The 18,516-nt window shown below is 49.5% G+C and overlaps 1 protein-coding gene across 2 annotated transcripts in view; it reads left to right on the top strand.

Annotated features, from left to right (window-relative positions):
- The window catches only part of RAI1 (retinoic acid induced 1), a 218,834-nt gene extending 201,401 nt beyond the window's left edge, over nt 1-17,433 (top strand). For both annotated transcript variants that reach the window (XM_083585560.1, XM_083585561.1), the window contains 3 exons: nt 7,631-7,724; nt 9,911-9,960; nt 16,325-17,433. In XM_083585560.1, coding sequence (XP_083441686.1) covers nt 7,631-7,724; nt 9,911-9,960; nt 16,325-16,339 — 159 coding nt within the window. In that variant the 3' untranslated portion in view covers nt 16,340-17,433. The remainder of the gene's footprint in view (nt 1-7,630; nt 7,725-9,910; nt 9,961-16,324) is intronic.
- Nucleotides 17,434-18,516: the final 1,083 nt, after the last annotated feature.

The raw sequence follows: 18,516 nt of genomic DNA, 5'->3' as shown, positions 1-18,516 counted from the left end.
AAGCTCCGCTTGGAGCAGGCCACGGGCGCAGGCGCCGACAGAACTGCCTGCCGTACGCCAAAAGCCAACACCGCTTTGCAGAAGCAGGAATGACAAGGTTTGGGGTTGCTGAGCTCTGGGGAGGTGGTCGAGGCACCATAACCAAGAGGCCAAAGCTGTATGATTTGGATGTGTTTGGTTGGGCATTTAGTTCCTACTTGGAAGTTACAGGGAAACCTTTCCTGGAAGAAGCACAGTAGCCCAGTCAACAGTCTGATCTGTCTCACCCCAATGCTGCCTCTTGGCCAACTGTAAATTAGTCCTAGAGGGTTGGGGGGTCCTTGGCTGCTTTTGCCGTTCAGTCTACTTTCAGTCAGGTTTATTTTCATGCCTGGGAGTGTCCCAAAAAGGATGTAAGGAGAACGCTTCTTCATCAGATCAAATGCCAGGGGTCTCCACATTTGCCTTGGGTAGTTCCCATCTTTTCCCAGCAGACAATGGGGCCTGGGTTTCTTGCTACCTGCAGAGTAGATGTGCCCCTTTTGATACCCACTGCTTAGCAAGAGCAGCGTACTGGGGAGGAACAGGGTCTGTGTGTTTGCCGCAAGCGATTCCCCCCAACCCTTGACGCGAATATTGCGCCCCAGCATAAGATGGGGCCTGGCGCCATTTTGAGCAGAGCAGTCTATGCCTCCCTGTGTTGCTGTTTGTGTTTAAGAAATATGGTTACTCCGACAATGACACCCCCGGAGGCTTCCCCTGCATTCAGTTTCTAGTCACCGCCAGTGATGATCCGGTTACTATATTTATGGGCTGCTGCCCAAAGACTTTTGCAGTGGCTAATGCACCTGGAAAGCACAAACGTGGGCCTTAAAAACGACCGCCTTCTCTGTGCTGCTTGTCCCCAGCATTTGGTTTCTGGTGTATACTTCCCTTGTACATGGAAGTTCCATTTAGCCAACATGGTTACCAGCTCCTGGCAGCTCTACGTTCTGTGCATTCCTTTCATTCATACAAAAGCCACCCGGGCTAGTTGGGTCAGTGAAATCTGTGTGCCAATTATCCATTTGTACAACAGGGCATCCTCATTTTCCTGGCATTTTCCTAGCATCCAAACAGTGATATGTTGCTGCTGCTGGGAAGATGCCATTTTGGGGTTTTGCTGCGTGGCCTCATCCCCTTCCTGCCTTCCTCTACTTAGGAAAGCCAAATGAGATGTTCTGAGGGATCTGTGGTTAGCACCCAGAGCAGGACCCCTGTGTCTGATGGAAAGAGGCAACAGGACGCAATGTCATCACACTCAAAAGTCCTCTGCCTGCAGGGGAGCAGAAGGCAAAGGATTGGAAAGAAGGACCAGGTTATCATGGTGCCATACACCTTTGTTTACTGGGGAGAAGACAACATGAGGTTCCTTGCCATCCACAGCAGCCATGCATCTCTTAATCCCTGAGTCGTGGGTTCAAACCCCACGTTGGCCAAAAGGTTTTTGGCATTGCAGGGGATTGAACTAGATGGCCCTTGTGGTATCTTCCAATTCTGTGATCTCTCTTAAGAGTTGACCCTTGTCCAGGCCATTTGGCTGGATAATCTCCTAGCCTTTCGATCAGGAACCTTGGATACCTTCTTCCCTCGCCATTTCACCCACCACATCTGTTGTGGTCCAGCACATTCCCAGAAGCGGTTTGGCTTGCGTTCTCATTCTGTGCATGCACCGTACATTTAAAGCGCATGGCTTTCCCCACGGGATCCTGGCAACTATCATTTCCCCCTTATAGAGCTGCAATTCCCTTTCTTGGGCAGAAGTCACGCGCTTTAAACGTTTGGTCCTCACGCAGCCTCAGTCTGCATTCTATCTGCTGCTAGCCTCTGTTCCCAGGCACATTCTCACATAGTATTTGCTCCTCCCACCTTGTCCCTGCTTGCTGCCAAACCATTTTTGCATGAAATCGACAACCCAGCTCCTGCGTATTTCAGCTGTACCGCTCAACTCATCATGAAAAGGCTGGTGAGCAGAATCTGAGAAAAATCAGGCAGTCTTTACAAGGGAGGCTGCGGCTCAGGAAATTAAGAAGGACATGTGGGGCCTTCAACAAAAGGCTGCAGCTTGAAGTGTCCCTGTCCAGGATACTCCATTACATCCCCCTTTTGCCCAGTCGTTCCTTTCCTTCCTCTCCCAGCAGCCCGTCAACATTCTGTGCCCACTGCGTCTTGATCCCTTGGGCTGGCAATGACCTGTCCTTGCAGTCTTCATTTGGTTTCGATTTGATTCAAATGGTTTCATCTTCAAGAACTTGGTTCACACATGGTGCTAGTAAGTCATGCAGTGGACGATGATGATGATTTAAATGTATTTATATCCTGGCTTTCTCCCAAGTTGGGATTCGAGGCTTACAGCATCTAAAAGCATCATTGTAGAGTACAACATAATAAACACGAACTAGATAAAAGCAATAGTTAAAACACATTGAAAACTGGCGTTAAAATCCAGCCTGACCTGACAGGAGCCCAGTGATCAGCATCGCCTTCACCTAAGTTTTCAAAGACCTGTCTGAACAGGAGGGTCTTAGGCTGCCGGCAGAAAGATAAGCGAGAGGGAGCCAGTCTAACTTCTCATGGGAGAGAATATAGGATTGCTTATTCTGCAGCCTGCCACTCCAGCGTGGATTATAGATTATGAGCCTTACGGTTCTAACACCAGGATGTTTCATGGCTATTCTTAAATGGGAGGTGTAGCCTCCCGGTGTGAGAACATAAGAACACAAGGCTTGTCTCTTTTAGTTCAAGCTAAAGTTCCACCAAGTCCCACATTCTGTCCTAAGTTGAATGGAAACCTAGAAAGCTTGCCTTCCCCCTTCTAGATCTGCTTCTAGATCTGACATCTGGTTCTACTTCTTTTTAATTCATTTATTTGGTTTTTCAAATTAAAATTTTACAGAGATATATCAAACATAAATCATAAAAACAAGATACCAAGGAATTGCCTGGACTTCCATCCTCCCCTTTGCGGGTCCTATTATTAATCATTTCCTCCTGCATCTTTTATGATGATCCAAACCTTTTACATCTCCATTGTATCCAAAGTTCACCCTCAAACTACAAGTGATATTCCAGTCCTACTAACGATTTTAACTGTTTACAATGGTCTTTAAGATAAGTTATACATTTTCCCCATTCCTTGTTAAAATTTTGGTCTTCCTGATTTCTGACTCTTCCAGAAGAAGTCTACATCTAACCCCACAAATGAGCACTCCACCTTGTCAGATAGAAACTCTTGTGACACCTCAGGTGCTTCTTGAACCTCAAGGTCACGTGGCCTTCAAAAGACTGGGATACCTTAGGAGCAGAGGACAGGGGTTACTTCTCCAAGGCAAACTTTTCATACAGCCAGGCAGAGGGCCTCCCCAGCAGTGGTGCCCACCCTTTGGACATAGCTGTCAACCTTTCCCTTTTCTAAAGGGAAATTCCCTTATTCCAAATAGAATTCCTCGCAAGAAAAGGGAAAAGTTGACAGCTATGCCTTTGGAACACCCTCCCATCGGATGTCAAGGAGATAAGTACCGTATTTTTCGCCCTATAGGATGCACCGGCCCATAGGACGCACCTAGTTTTTTGGGGGGGGAATAAAGGGGGGGAATTATTTTTCCCCCCCAGGTGTGGGGCTGGGGCGGGGGAAGCACCCAGGCTTCAGCGAAAGCCTGCATTCGCCCCATAGGACGCACACACATTTCCCCTTCATTTTTGGAGAGGGAAAAGTGCGTCCTATAGGGCGAAAAATACGGTAACTATACAATCTTTAAAAGACATCTGAAGGTAACCCTGTATAGGGAAGCTTTTTAATGTTTTATCATGTTTTTATATATGTTGGAAGCCGCCCAGAGTGGCTGGGGCAACCCAGGCAGATGGGCAGGGTAGAAATATATTATTATTATTATTATTATTATTATTATTATTATTATTATTATTATTCTCTCAAAAAGCACTTCCTAGTGCTGCATGCATACGTTTAGAAAAGCCAAAGCAAGACCACAACCCTCAGAGGTATCTAAAGCAATGGCAAAGTGAAAAAAAACATCAGCAAGACCAGGGCCTTCCCTAGCACTAGGCAGGCTAAGGCAGCTGCCTCATGGTGGCACACGTTGCGGGGCAGAGCAGCAGCGGTGAGGTGCTAGAGATGGCATAGCCTGCCATGCGCCCCAAGAGACCCTCCTGCCCCACCAACAGTGCTGAAGCACATCGACACCATACATTTAAAATGCATGGCTCCCCCAGAGAATTCTGGGAACTGGAGTTGTTCTCCCCGGCATCCTTAAACTACAGCTCCCAGAATTCTTTGGGGGAAGCCAAGCTCTTTAAATCGATTGTGCAGATGTGGCCTATGTCCATAAGGAACTCAACGACCTGTGAGTGAGTCAAGCGGGCAGTTCTAGCTGAAACATGTGGCATTATCTTCTATTCAGGAAGATTATTGCGTGGCGAGACCCCTCCCCCCAAGTGAAATGAAGACACTGGACACATTATTTAAGGTTAATGGGCATAAAAAGGCCACAACTTTATTGATTGCAGAATTGAAAGGTATTGGCCTTAGGCATTGGCTCCTATCGACTACCCGGCATGGGGACCGGGAAGGGTTATCCACAAGCCGTGGGAGTCCTGTTGAAGTACGCCAACTAGGATCCCACGGGTGTCACCGCTCGGGGGCGTGCCGGAGGCCCTTACCTCCCTAGGTTTTGGACAAGGCAACGCCCCCCGGAGTCCTCTACCGGACTACCCTTTTCATTGGGGGAAGGTGATGGTGTTTCCTTCCCCCCCCCCTTCCTTTGCATAACAATTAACCCCTGCCAATGCCTAACCGCCAATACCGAAGAAGTTGTGACGTTTGCTACGAGGTAGGCGAAAAAAACCAAAAGGCTGGAAGTGCGCCAAGTTGGAAAAATTCCTACCAGGCCCCTTGCGGCGACCAACCGTAGTCCATAGCAAGGTCAAAGCTAGCTAAGCCTAAAGGGTGGGTGGGATGGGAAAACCGGGCAGCTGGAACGGGGCAAAGAGGGCGGTCCCCGGGCACGCCAGCCTTAAATGGGCTAGGCCACGCCTCCCCTGCCCGCCCGGGGATTCCCTCTTCTTGCGGGGGCTGGTTTTAGTGTGTGGGAGAGGGTGGCCTGCAACCCCCCTCCTCTCGAGCTCGGAAGGGGCTTTAAAGGCACATCAAGGTTTGGGTTTTCTTTGTAAGCCCCAAATCTATGCCCCTTCCCCCACTGCTTTTTTAATAAACTTAAAAAAACCCTTTTTTTCTTTGCTTACTGGGTAGCTGAGCCGACTGCAAAGTGCAGAGCCAACAAGGCCCTAGCCAGCCTCCATCTTCACTTGCCCACAGGCACTGCACACATTTATGTGAGGTGAGCCTGTGCCCTTCCAGGTCCTTCTACGTACCTTGCAATGCCCCTGCTTGCTTGCACACATGGAAGTTTGCTTATTCCAAGGTAACAACCCCTTGGATGTTTTTGCTGTTCCGGCTTTTAGCTCACCTTCTTCTCATCAGGCATGCAATGTGAATGCAGTAGGACTTGCAATGGCCGGAATTTATTTCTTAAGGAATCAGAGCTGTTTACAACAATTGTACATAAAACCCTGCAATAAATGCCATTAAAAAAAATTAAAACTGCAAAACAGCTGTTCTGGAAAGATGAATTCTTCGTTGCCTGCATAGGACTGATGGAATAGAAAAGTTTTCAGCCATTTTCTACTGAAAGTAGAAACAGAAGGTGCCTGCTGAACCGCTCTTGGCAGAGCATTATTCCACAAGACTCATCCAAGGACACTGAAGGACACTTTCAAATGAGCCTTACCTGCCTGGAAGATGACCAACGATGCTCCTGCAGGTGATCTCAGTGATGGAGCTGGGATACAACAGTTCAGGCGGCCTTTGAGGTTCCCTAGACCTGAGCTGTTCAGGGCTTTGTAGACTGATACGAGGACCTTGAACCTGGCTCTGCAGTAGCATATGAGAATCCTTACATGCAACGCAGAATCCTCTCTGCTGCGCAAACGATGGTCAGGCACCAATGAAACTTCACCTTAAGCCTGGTAGGAGAACAGTACGTGATCTTAACCTCCGATTCTTGTGACCAAGAGCTCTGTGCATGCACAAATTGGACGGAGACAGAATTTATTTCAATAGGGAGGTTTATGCATAGAGGCTGGGCTGAATGTTCATTATCTATCATCACTAGGCCGCAAGGTGAAGTGACCTGTGGGGGGATAGATGAAGGCAGGAACTGGGATCTGAATGATACATTGAGATGGCTGGTTGGGCACCAATTGGTCTGCATTCCAGGTTGCAAAATGTATTATTGGGCTGTGATGCTTCAGTGCTGGCTGGCATCATCTGCTTGTTTTCCTCCCAGGTCTGGGCCTGTTTCTCAGTTACCGTTTCCCACCTTCTGATTCTCTGCAGCGACCCATGTAAATTTTGATTCTGAGTGTGTATGACATCATCGTGCAGCTTGGTCAGCAAAAAACAACAACATATATTACATCATTCATAGAATCGTAGAGTTGTAGGGAATCCTGAGGATCATCGAGTCCAACCCTCGAGTAGGAGTAGGCAGCCATCCCATACAGGGATCGAACCCGCACCCTTGACATGACCAGCACCATGCTCTAACCCAGGCATAGGCAAACTCCGCCCTCCAGATGTTTTGGGACTACAACACCCATCATCCTCAGCTAACAGGAACGGTGTCAGGGATGATGGGAGTTGTAGTCCCAAAACATCTGGAGGGCAGAGTTTGCCTGTGCCTGCTCTAACCAACTGAGCTATCCAAATCATAACCAACAGCAGCAAGGGCAAGGGAGGAGGGAAATGGTCCTGAGAAGCAGCCCCCAGAGAAGGGAAGGGGGTCACAATGATGCGACACACATAAAATTGTGGCATTAGTGGTGGGATAAGTGTTGCTGTCATTCATATGCGGGCTAACCACCTACGACAGGCTAGTAAAGGACCCCTGACCATTAGGTCCAGTCGTGACCGACTCTGGGGTTGCGGCGCTCATCTCGCTTTACTGGCCGAGGGAGCCGGCGTACAGCTTCCAGGTCATGTGGCCAGCATGACTAAGCCGCTTCTGGCGAACCAGAGCAGCGCACGGAAACGCCGTTTACCTTCCCGCTGGAGCGGTACCTATTTATCTACTTGCACTTTGAGGTGCTTTTGAACTGCTAGGTTGGCAGGAGCAGGGACTGAGCAACGGGAGCTCACCCCGTTGCGGGGATTCGAACCGCCCACCTTCTGATCGGCAAGTCCTAGGCTCTGTGGTTTAACCCACAGTGCCACCCATGTCCCTCTTACGACAGGCTAGGGCTGCATAATAAAATGCACTTTCTGTGCCACAGCGGCAGGGTGACAAGCAGCACTCCCTCTTGAGAGAATATAGAAATGTGTGTGTGATTGGGGCGGGGAGAACTATATGGGGGCACAACTAGCAAGCTCCACCTTCCCGCAAGCAGTGGGGAAGGATGTGGCCTAAGGATGACCTCCCTGCCGAAACGGAAGTCGCTAACTAAAGCTACCTTTGCGAAAACAAACAGCCATGACGCTAGATCTCATGGGGTCCTCTTTTTTCCCTTTCTTTTTCTTCCCCTCGCCTGCTGACCGCAGAGATGCTCCAGTTGTCAGCAAGTAGGAGCAACCATTGGCTGCTGCCATAAGGGGTGTGCCCAAACCTTTCACTACATATGTGCCATTGATACAGGTAAGATTCCCACTGGGGGCAACAGATTTTGCATCACATGTCAGGTCCTGGGGCAGGGGAAGATGGAAGTACTTCACCTTTTGTCTACTACAGAATACACGCGCAGCTAAGGAGACGTCTTCATTTAGAAAAAAAATACAGATGTACCTTGAAAGTCGAACGGAATCCATTCTGGAAGTCTGTTCGACTTCCAAAATGTTCGACTTCCAAGGTGCGGCTTCTGATTGGCTGGAGCGTCCTGTAGCCAATCAGAAGCTGTGGAAGTCGCACCGGACATTTGGTTTCTGAAAATCATTCGAATGCCGGAACAATCACTTCTGGTTTTCAATCGTTTGGGAGCCGAAACAGTTGAGTTTACAGGCGTTTGGCTTCCGAGGTTCCATTGTACCTGACACACACAGACCTTTTTTCAGTGCAAACAGCAACTTGAAGAGGAGGAAATTCAGGAAAATACAGTCAACCCCACCCCACAACTCCTATTTGTTGTTATATATATATAAAAAATGCTGGAGAAATCCTGACCTCAGACCTCCAACATCATGTGTCAACATCTGAACCTGCAACATGTGATGCATTTTTTAAAAAATTGGCCAACTTTGCCTCTTACTCTCCTTGATCTGGTTTGGTCGAGTCTATCTCAGCTATAAATGAGCCTTGCAGGTGTGGCTGCAGCAAACAAACTTCTCAATTAACTATGGTTTCCCATTGCACCCAAATCAAGAAACTCCAGTTAATGGCTTTGGAACAAGTCCCAGGATATTACGGCATCTTCAAAGCACAGATTCACATCTTGGCTTGTCCCAAAGCCATTAACCATAGTTCCCTGTTTCAAACAAAATGGGGGGGTCTGTAGTTCAGGTGTAGCCAATGTGGGGCCCTCCAGATGCTGCTGGACTACAACTCCCATCATCCCTGACCATTGGGCATGCTGGCTGGGACTGATGGGAACTAGCCACCACAACATCCTGAAGGCAGCACGTTAGTGACACCTGCTATAGTTAATGGAAGAATTCCCCGCGTGTTTCTTGACTTGCATAAACGGGTGGCGGAGATTGCATACACCCACAGTGCTAATTCACATCTGGGCATACTATACCAAGATATGGTTATCTGAATTCTCTCTCTTTTCTTAAAAAAAGACAACAATCCCTTTTAAAAAAAAAAGAAAAGAAAAAGGACATTGAAAATCGGAGTGGTGCCCCTGGTGCGACCTGTCGCAGGCCGGGCTGTGCCCCAGATGTTGCTCCCAAACCAGCTGTTGGTCACTGCTCTTCTGCATGATGCAGGATGTCATCTATCCTTCCACGGAGGACCTTAAGGTCCACAAATAGCAACACCCTAGAGGTCCCAGGCCCTAAGGAAGTTAGATTAGCTTCAACCAGAGCCAGGGCCTTTTCAACACTGGCTCCGGCCTGGTGGAATGCTCTGTCTCATGAGACCAGGGCCCTGCGGGATCTGATCTCTTTCCGCAGGGCCTGTAAGACAGAGTTGTTCTGCCTGGCCTTTGGCTTGGAATTAATTTGATTCCCTCCCCCTTTTTCTTTTTTCCTTTCTCCTTCCGTGATGGAACTCCTATTTGGGAACTTCCCTGGCTTTTTCCTGGCCCACGTAGGGCCAGTCTGGATAGTTAGCCTTAGTGAAGACTTGACGTTTTCATCCCCCCAAAAATTTTTGATTTGAGTTTCTACTGAAATGAGGCTGCATTTTAATGTTTTAATGTTGTATTTTAATCTTGTTTTTTAAGTTGTATTTCAATCAATTGTTTTATTTTGGGTGTTAGCTGCCCTGAGCATGGTCTTGGCTGGGGAGGGCGGGGTATAAATAAAATAATTTATTGTTATTATTATCTGCCCCAGCCACCACTCTTAGTTTGCCAAGAGAGAGAATGCAGCCATTTATCGCCATAATAGAAAGATGGCTGAAACCCACCAAGGGTTCAGTAACAAAACGGATTGGAGCGGGGAGAAATTGCAATCCCGGCCCCACCCTTTTTGCTTGAAGGGGCCTGGTTTTGAGGGTTGCAAAGCATGCTTTTAATTGTGCATGGGAGGCCACGTTAGCAGAGAAAGTTGGGAGGGAAGGTAAAACGGGGAAAGAAACACTGGTCTCTAACGGATGCAATGAATTTTGAGTGCAAGACAGGGATCGGATCCCCATTCACTGCTGCTCCTCTGCTCTGTTTGCAGGTTGTTTGTTAAGTGAAGAGACCTTCTTGCTGAACTGCCCTAGACATAAGGTAGGTAAGCAGACCTTCAGGAACAAGGGGAAATCTCTGGGGGTTTGTTGATCTCTGCACTCTCTCCTGGCTGTGGCCATCAGGAGCTGCTTTGCATGAAATCAGACCAGCGTAAGTCGACAAAACTATGGATGGTCAACTGGCTGGCAGAGGCTCTCTGGCAACGATGCCTTTTCAATTCCAAGCTTTTTAGAAACAGATACACCCGGAATTTGAATCTGATGTTTTCTGTGTGCAAATCAGGTTCTCTGTCCCGGTTCTGTGGCCCAGGGGGTGAGTTTCTGCGCTTGAGATTCTGTACAGAGTTGTACTAGATGCAGAAATCAGCAACCTCTTAGGTGCTCAGATTGCTTACCTTTCATCTTCATCTGCCACTCTTCCAGGGTGGGTAGATCTTGTGTCTTCCAATACTTTGCAATAAGTATTCTTGCTGCTGTTGTTGCATACATAAAGAAAGTTCTGTCCTTCTTTGGCACCAATTGGCCGACAATGCCCAGAAGGAAGGCCTCTGGTTTCTTCAGGAAGGTATATTTAAATACCTTTTTCATTTCATTATATATCATCTCCCAGAAAGCCTTGATTCTTGGGCACGTCCACCAAAGGTTCCCTGCCCTTCCTTTAAAAAACAACAACAAACAAGTTTCTAGTCCTTAAATTTGCAAAGATTGCCTTGGGGAAACTCTGTAGGCATTGCCAGTTGAAATCCCAGAAGTCAGGGACAAGGTTGAGTAGAATTTCCATAAAGTAATTTCTCTGCCCCTCTCTGTTCAAATTCACAATCCTATACAAGTCTCCACACTAGTAAGTTCCATTGAGTAGCGCATTGAATAGCTCAGTGATAAAGCTGCTGTGTTATATGCAGAAGGTCTCAGGTTCAGCGTTTCCAGGTATGGCTGGGAGAGATCCCTGTCTGAAATCCTGGAGACCGGCTGCCAGTCAAGAGTCTGCGTAGTGTCAGGATGGGGTAGAAAAAAAGATTCAGTTTACCTTTTAAAGGTGAAACTACTTTTTGGACTACCCAAACAATACACACAAAATGAACCAAGACAGAGCTGCCTTTGGAATTCACGCCTCTCCAAATTTTGCGTTGCGGTTCTCCAGCCAAGTGACATGTACAAAAATGAGCATAGTAACATAGTAAGGAAAAGTGTGCATAGAAATGCTCACGAAAAAGCTTACAAAAATACATTATAGTAGGAGAAATTGCCCACTAATGTGTACACTAGGGGAAAACTGCCTACGAAAACATATGTTTTGTTTATGACATTGCCTTGCAAGACTGTGAGTTATTTCTCAGTTTTTATTATTATTCATTAAATTTGTATACTGCCCTCCATCTGTAGATCTCAGGGAGGTTCACAACACAGAAATAGAAGATTGAAAAACACAAAATACTAAAACAAACAAACAAACAAACCAATAACACCCCCCCCCATTTTTGTGTGTGTAAACTTGGGAAAATCTCAGTTTAAAAAAAAAATGTGTTAGGAGTAATTCACACTTAAACCCTGGTGACTTTTCATGAGGACTGGTTTTTTTAATTTAAAAAAAAATGGAAAACTGGTGTGGAAATGTGCAGAACTGAACATAAGAATAGGAAAATGAGAAACTGAAGTTTGCCCATCTCTAGTGTAGATGGTGCCTGTTCCAAATGCCCCTTCCTCCCAGGAACGCAGGGAATAAGTTTGCAGCGTTTTGCTTTCCTCTGCACAGAAAGGGTTACATTGGCAGAGGATTCTGATGAGTGTCTCTCTGGGTGCTTTATATGCACGGACACACATGCTGGCAGCAGGGGCCGTGCTGCTATCTTCCCTATCCAGGCAATTGGAGCTGCCACCTGGCCAGAGCTGGCAACGGCACCTGGCATCTCCTGGCAGCAGCCAGGATCCTAGCACCCTGGCAGGTCCCATGGCTGATGCCTGCCCTGGGTTTCCCTTAATTTATTCTATTTTTTTCCCCTGGCTAATCACTCCAAACAGCCCCAGGCAGCTGGGCCTGGCTACCCATTTAATTCCCTACAGTGCCTCCAACCTAAAACCGCTCTGGGGTATTGTGATAAATTAAACAGCTGGCGAACCACTAGGTTCAGCTTCCTGGAGCACAGCCACTGCCCCTAGGTGAGCCTTCCAGAGCCCCCGAAGGAAGGGGTGCACCATATGACACATCGCCCAGGGCCTTCTCAAACCCTCCGCGTGACCCGCAAAGATCAGGCTGGCTTGACCACAATTTCATCCTCCTGGCCGGCTGCCAGAAGAGAAGGATGTAAAAATGTGCGTGCCCGTGCTGTGTGGGTTTGCATGTTAACATTTGCATTTGTTTTTCCACTCTCCCTAAGATTTTGGTGGTGTTTTTTAAAGTTGGAAGAGGGGGGCACTTTGCATGTGCTCAAAGCGCTCCTGTCCTTGAAACTTGACGTGTTTTGAAAACTGCTTCCTCTCGGGAAAGGAGGCACTGTGCAGTATCTCTGCCCCTAGACGCTTTAAAATAAACACAACACACTCTGCCTTGTTCTGCTCATGACAAAGAAAATGCGAGCGGTTCTTCAGCATTAGGACAAAGGTCCTTCTAACTGCAGTTTCCAGGAGTGGTGAACCAGAAGCCTCTGGGAAGCCCTCGAGCAGAGGATGGAAGTAGTATCTTCCCACTGTTGCAGCCTAGAAACTGGTTTTCGGGGATATGCTTCTGACTATGAGGGCTCTGTATTAGCAACATGACTAAGGCTGCATACGCACTCTATCTTTAAAGCACCTTCAAAGCACATTTTTGCACCTCTAAAGAATTCTGTAGTTTGAGGTTGATGGGAATTCTGTGTGAGGGGGAAACTACAGCACCCAGAATTCCTTGAGGGAAATAATGTGCTCTAAAGGTGCATTGTGTATGCAGATTGATAAATCTGTCCCAATTTTTTTTTTAATCTCCTCCTCCACAAATTTGTCTAATCCCCTTTCTAAACCTGTCTAAGCCAGTCCACATCCTGTTATGGCAAACGCCGTGACTTAATCATGCCTCGCGGAAAGACCTCCTTTCTTTCATCCTCCCTGAATCTACTTCCCATCAACTTCGCTCGGTGATTCAGAGTTCTAGTATTAAGGTTGCGGGATGGAGGGAACTCTGCGCGTGTTCAAACCCTGCTCTCTCAGTCCGAGCAGCCGGAAACTACTTTGGGCAAAACAAGTAGCAGCAACCCTCTGGGCAACGGGGAGCTCAGGCACCTCTCAGCTCCAAAGGCTGCCTTCCTCCTTGGCTTGAGGCTGCCTGCCAGCCAGCCATCTAGATTAGGCCTCCGTGGCGCTAAGGCCAGCACCCAGAAGTCTTTGGGTGGGTGTTACCCACATCACAGCCAGCTCCCCACACACGCCTGTCTGCCTCTCAGGAGCGGGTTTGCACGCCCGACGCCAGCGGCATTTGCAGTATTCCTCTCGGCAGCTTGTGTTTGCAAGCAACACCCTCTCTCGCCTCCCATCCCTGTCAGGACGGAGAGCAAGCTGGCCACGGCTGTGGGGAGGCGGACGCCATTCCTTCACACCGCCTGCTGCAGTTCCTGCCACGTCCTATTCCTCCTCCTCCTTCCCCACCGTCAAGGAAACAGGAGACAGCCTTTTGGAGCAAAGGCCTTTTGTCTTGCCTTAGTAACCGCTGACCAGGCCTCTGACATAATTTAATCACCATGGCGAGGGCTTCCTGCCTTCTCCCCCTTCCTCCTCCCCACCCTCCCAACACCACGCCAAGGGTTGCACCTGGTTATCTGCAATTTGAAGCAGACGGTGCTGTGGGAGAAGGAGGAGAGAGAGAGAGACCCAGATGGGGATCTGGGGAGGCAGGCTGGCAGGCATTCCTAAGAAAGAAAATCGAGAGGCTGAGGGGTGTCTCTCTCTTGCCAGCTCAGGCAGGAAAGAAGTCCAGCAGCCGACCAGCATAGGCCTCACCTTGACTCCCACCCCACGGCAGCCATTATGAGCCTGATCTGTTTGCAGGGGGCGGGGATCTCCCTACACACACACACACACACACACACACACACACTCCCCTCTGCAAATCTGACAAAAGCTACAGTCCACCTGGAATTCTGCCGATTTCTACAAAGGCATGGGCCTCTAAGCTTTTTTTCAAAAAATACTTTTAAAACAAGGAGAATAAGAATGCCCTTCTTTCTTTGTTTTCCCTTCCCAGTGAATGTGCAAACCCATTAATTTGGAGAAGGGGCTTAATGAAATCTGCAAGCCCCTCTGCCAATTCCTTCCCCCGTTTTAACCAAGCCAACACACACACACCCCAAAAAACTTTTTAAAAAGTAGTTGAAAGAAGGGCGGTGGAACCCACAGCACCCCTCTCCACATTATTATTCAAGCATGGAGTCAGACTATTCTGTCTGTCATAAATTTCCCCTTTAGATTAATTTGTGTGTGCGTGCAGCTTCTGTGAAGACCTTTTTCCATATGTTCTATTGGTGCTTTGAAAAGTTAAACAAGTTGAACATAGAATAGCCAGCCCCACAAAGCGTCTGCCGGAGTTGCTCCTCACAGGACTGTGGTGCTTAAATCTCTACACCCTTTTATCTTTGCATTTCTCGACCTTTTTGATGCCTACGCTATCATAATATTTTGAATTTGCACAGCACTTTTTCTAAGCGTTCAAAGCACTACATAAACCTTATCCCACATGCAACCCTTACAACCACCCTATAAGGTAAGATAGTAGTTTTTGTCACCTGGGATAGCTCAAGTCAGTAGAGCATGAGGCTCCTGATCTCAGGGTCTTATGTTCAAGCCCCCTGTTGGGCAAAAGATTCCCGCCTTGCAGGGGGTTGGACTAGATGACCCTTGTTGTCTCTTCCAACTTTACGATTCTGTGATTTTTTTCTCCCACACCACCTCCTTGTATGCAAGCAGATGGTGGAGGGGGCAGGCTGGAGTTTAGAGATAAGGAGCCTCCCTAGTTTATCCATAGCTGGGATGAATTTTCAGTCAAGGACACAGCAACTCACATGGGCCAATTCACATAGAGTAGTTTTTAAGAGTACAGTTAAGATGTTTGCAGTATACACTTGAAAAAGTAAATTGGAACAAACTTGTGCTGGCCCTCTAGCCTTTCCATGCGGCCCTCAGAACTCTCCCCAAGCCAACCCTTTACCAGCCCTGCTCCTTGGGTGGTTTTGCCTGGCCAAAATGTGTCCTTGGAGACTGACAATGCCTCTTGCTTGCCTGGCCAGAGGTTGGCAAGGCAGGCATTGCTGGGTGTAAAACCCTCCGCCTTTTGCATGGCGGGAAACACAGCCAATTGCCCAAAGGGAAGAGCCACAGCCAGCGCCACCCTCTTTCCCCTCTGGCCCTGCCCTCCACCAGCATGCAGCAGAAGGATGGATGCCTGCCTGCAAGGGGATGCAGGCCTTGGGCGCCCCTTCCGCACTTTATGAGGCATCCCCCAAGCGTGCCACTGCTGCAATGTGCAAAAATGCCCCTGATCTCCATTAGCGGCTACGCAACATTGGCTTCTTGGCTGCAACATCCATTCTATTTTTACTTTAAAAGGGGGGAGGGGAGGAGGGAAAAACCCCAAACCCCTTTTCTTCTTCCTGCCTGTTTCCTATTTTTGCCGTGTGCATTTTTATGCCTGCACACAAATAGCACACGGGAGGCTGCAAAGCGCTTGCGGTGTCAAGAGTGGGGTGGGGTGAGAAGTCGTGGGCGTCTGGCAGGCCCGGGGGCCTCGCGGTGCCAATTAACGCAGGCCAAGCGGAAGGAGGCGGGGGGGGGGCGGAAAGGGGGGTTAGGAATAAGACACCCGGGAACTGGCCCGGAGAGAAGCTGGCAACGCAAGTGCTATTGTGAGCTGGGCTCCACAGCAGCCAGCTTGCGCGAGAGATGGATGCGTTTTTTGCTGCCCCCTCGCGATGCGTAAAAACCACCAGACTGGATTCCTTTTAAAAAAAAAAAAGGAAAGAAAGGAGGGAGGGAGGAAAGTCAGGGGAGGGGGCCATAAACACATCTCTGCAGACTGTCAAGGGCTGTGCTTTTATTTATTTATTTTATCCGGGGCTGCGGGAGGCGCACGGCGAGCCTTAGCAACATGAATTATTCCCCATGAATGAACCGAGGGAGTCCTCTAGCTGTCAGCCACCAGCCCGGGCTGCGTCAAGACCACCGGGCTGCCCCCGCCCGCCAGCCAATCGGCGGCCACAAAAGCCCGGACCGGATTTATGGGGTGGAGGAGACCTGGTGCGGGTGGGGGGGGTGCGTTAAGCGTTGCTTATATGGGCTTATTATATTATATATATGCCTTTGGAGGTGCAGAAAGGGGCCAGCTGAGCAAAGGATAAAGCCACCTTTCGTTCTCCTTTATTTTGCTGTATTTTTATTTTTTGCAGAAGCAGCCGTTGTAATGCGGAGCAGGGAAACCCGTCGCCTCCACCCAGTCGCCAGCCTCGGGCAGCGGCTGCAGCCAAGATGAACTCTGCAGGGGAGAGGCAAAGCGAATGTATTTCGGCCCGGTTGCCCGACCCTCCAGCCCATCCGCCCTCCTTTGCAATAGTACTCTAGGATGGGGACCCCCCCGCCCCACCCCGGCCGCCGCGCGGAAGAGCCCCTCGCTCCAGCTCGCTTAGGTGCCTGCAGTTTCTCACCGAGACGACACCCCACCCCCGAAAGGCACAGAACTCCAGCCCAACTCCTAAGCATCTCCTAGGAAGCCCCGTTCAGCCTGGGGGTGGGGCGCAGGACCTCGGCTCCGGTTCCCGATCTCCTCCTCCTCTGGCATTTTCCAAGAGCCTCTCCAGGTTGGCACCGAAACCAAAACCCACTTGCAGGTTCCGATCCTCGCTCCACCTCCAGCCCTTGTCTTGAAAGCAGCCCAGAGCCGGTTCAGGAGAGAAGAGGAACTCCGGCTCCACGTTTTCATTCCTCCTTCCCCGCCTCCCCCCGGTTCCCCTACTTAGGAGCTGTAACCAATACTGATAAGCTAACATCTTCCACCTGGGACACGGCTACTGACAAAACCGGGCCTGGAGTTTGTTAGGGGGTGGGTTTCTTTTTCTTTTTTCTCTCCCCCCCTCCCCTTTTTGCGTTTCTCCTCCTCGCAGTGAATCTGGAGGCTCTTACCTGCGCACCACCCTTTGGAACTTGCAATCCTTCGGCCAGATTTCATCGGAAATCTGAAATCCCAACAGCACCGGTCCGAGTTCACCTTTCCAGACTTTCTCCGCACGGGAAAGGTGCGGGCGAGGGGGGAGGCCAGCCTGGGGAGAAAGGCTCCTGCGAAGCATCCCGACAGGTCACCTTGCCTTTCTCCCCCAAACGCCGGACTCTCCGAGCCCGCCTCGCCCTCCTCCTCCGTCTCTTTTTTCTGATCTGATCTATTTTTGCCTTCAAACCTCATGGTGTGTGTGCGTGTGCGTGTGCGTGTTTGTATATATCTGTGATCAGCTTGTAAAAAGAAGCGCCCCGATGTTTTTTGAAACAATGCCGCGTTGCTTTGGTTCGTTTGCTCCTTCGTTTGGCTTTTGTCCCCCGTCCTCCCCTCGCCGCCCCTTTCCTCCCTCCCTCCGACCCCATTTGCAGTCCCCATCTGGGTCCGACCCCCATTCTCGGCCCTCCTGCCCAGCGCGGAAAAGGCGGCTCAGGCATCCAGGAAGGTCGTCTTGGTTGGCCCTGGCAAGGAGAAAAGTAGCTCAGTTCGATTGGGATTCGCCCCCGCCATTCACCAGCAGCGAAACTCGCGAGGCAGCTTGCAGGCTCTGCGGGATTTAAAGGAAAGGGGAAACGAGTTTCGCGGAACACTAGCGAAGTTCGATTGGGGCGGGAGGGAGAGTTTCACACGCCTCTGCCGGCCTGCGCAGGGGTTTCGCCACACTTTCCAAGCAGATTCCCGCTGGGTTTCACTGACTCCCAAACGCACATTGGCGCTTCTTTGGGATGGGAATATTTCTCTGTTCCTCTGGGTGGTTTCTGGGAACAGGGCACATACAGAGACGGTTGGGCACACTCCTCCCTCCTGGTGCTTTTGCCATGCCAATGCATATCACCTTCCATTGGAGTTTGTGGCAGGCGTATCCAGAATTTGAGCAGATCCTGGCTCAGCACAGGCCCAAGGCATTTCCCTTCAGCACCTGACCCAGATGGGGAGCTGTGCACTGCACCCTACTCAGAAGGGAGCCTGTTGCTGCCTCCCCAAACCTGTTAAATGATTCCACCCCAGAGCTGCCTCGCCTCCTTTTTAGCAGCTGAAGCTTTTCCTGGTGAAGTGGGGAGGGGGAAAGCTTCCACCATACACCCCCATTTCACCCTAGCTCCTGCTAAAGGGCCTGTGGCAGTCAGTATGCCTAAAGGGGAAGCCGCTCTCTCTGGACCTCACCGTGTGCCACCAGAACCATGGTTTGAGCCACCGCCAAAGGACCAGTAAGCCACTCCTCCACACGCCTGAGGATAAGGGTTAGATCAGAGCCATGGTTTGTGGAGGGCTGTGAAAACTCATGTAGCATAAGATAAGTCTCTTGGGAAGCAAGGGTGTCACTCACCTGAGGTGGCACCATCTTCCTTGGAGATGGCCTCTTTCCTTGGTCCC

The sequence above is a fragment of the Podarcis filfolensis genome, assembly GCF_964270895.1.
Source record: "Podarcis filfolensis genome assembly, chromosome: 14".
NCBI lineage: Eukaryota > Metazoa > Chordata > Lepidosauria > Squamata > Lacertidae > Podarcis > Podarcis filfolensis.
Note: the sequence above shows the minus strand (reverse complement) of the source record. Positions and strands in the feature narration are given on the sequence as shown.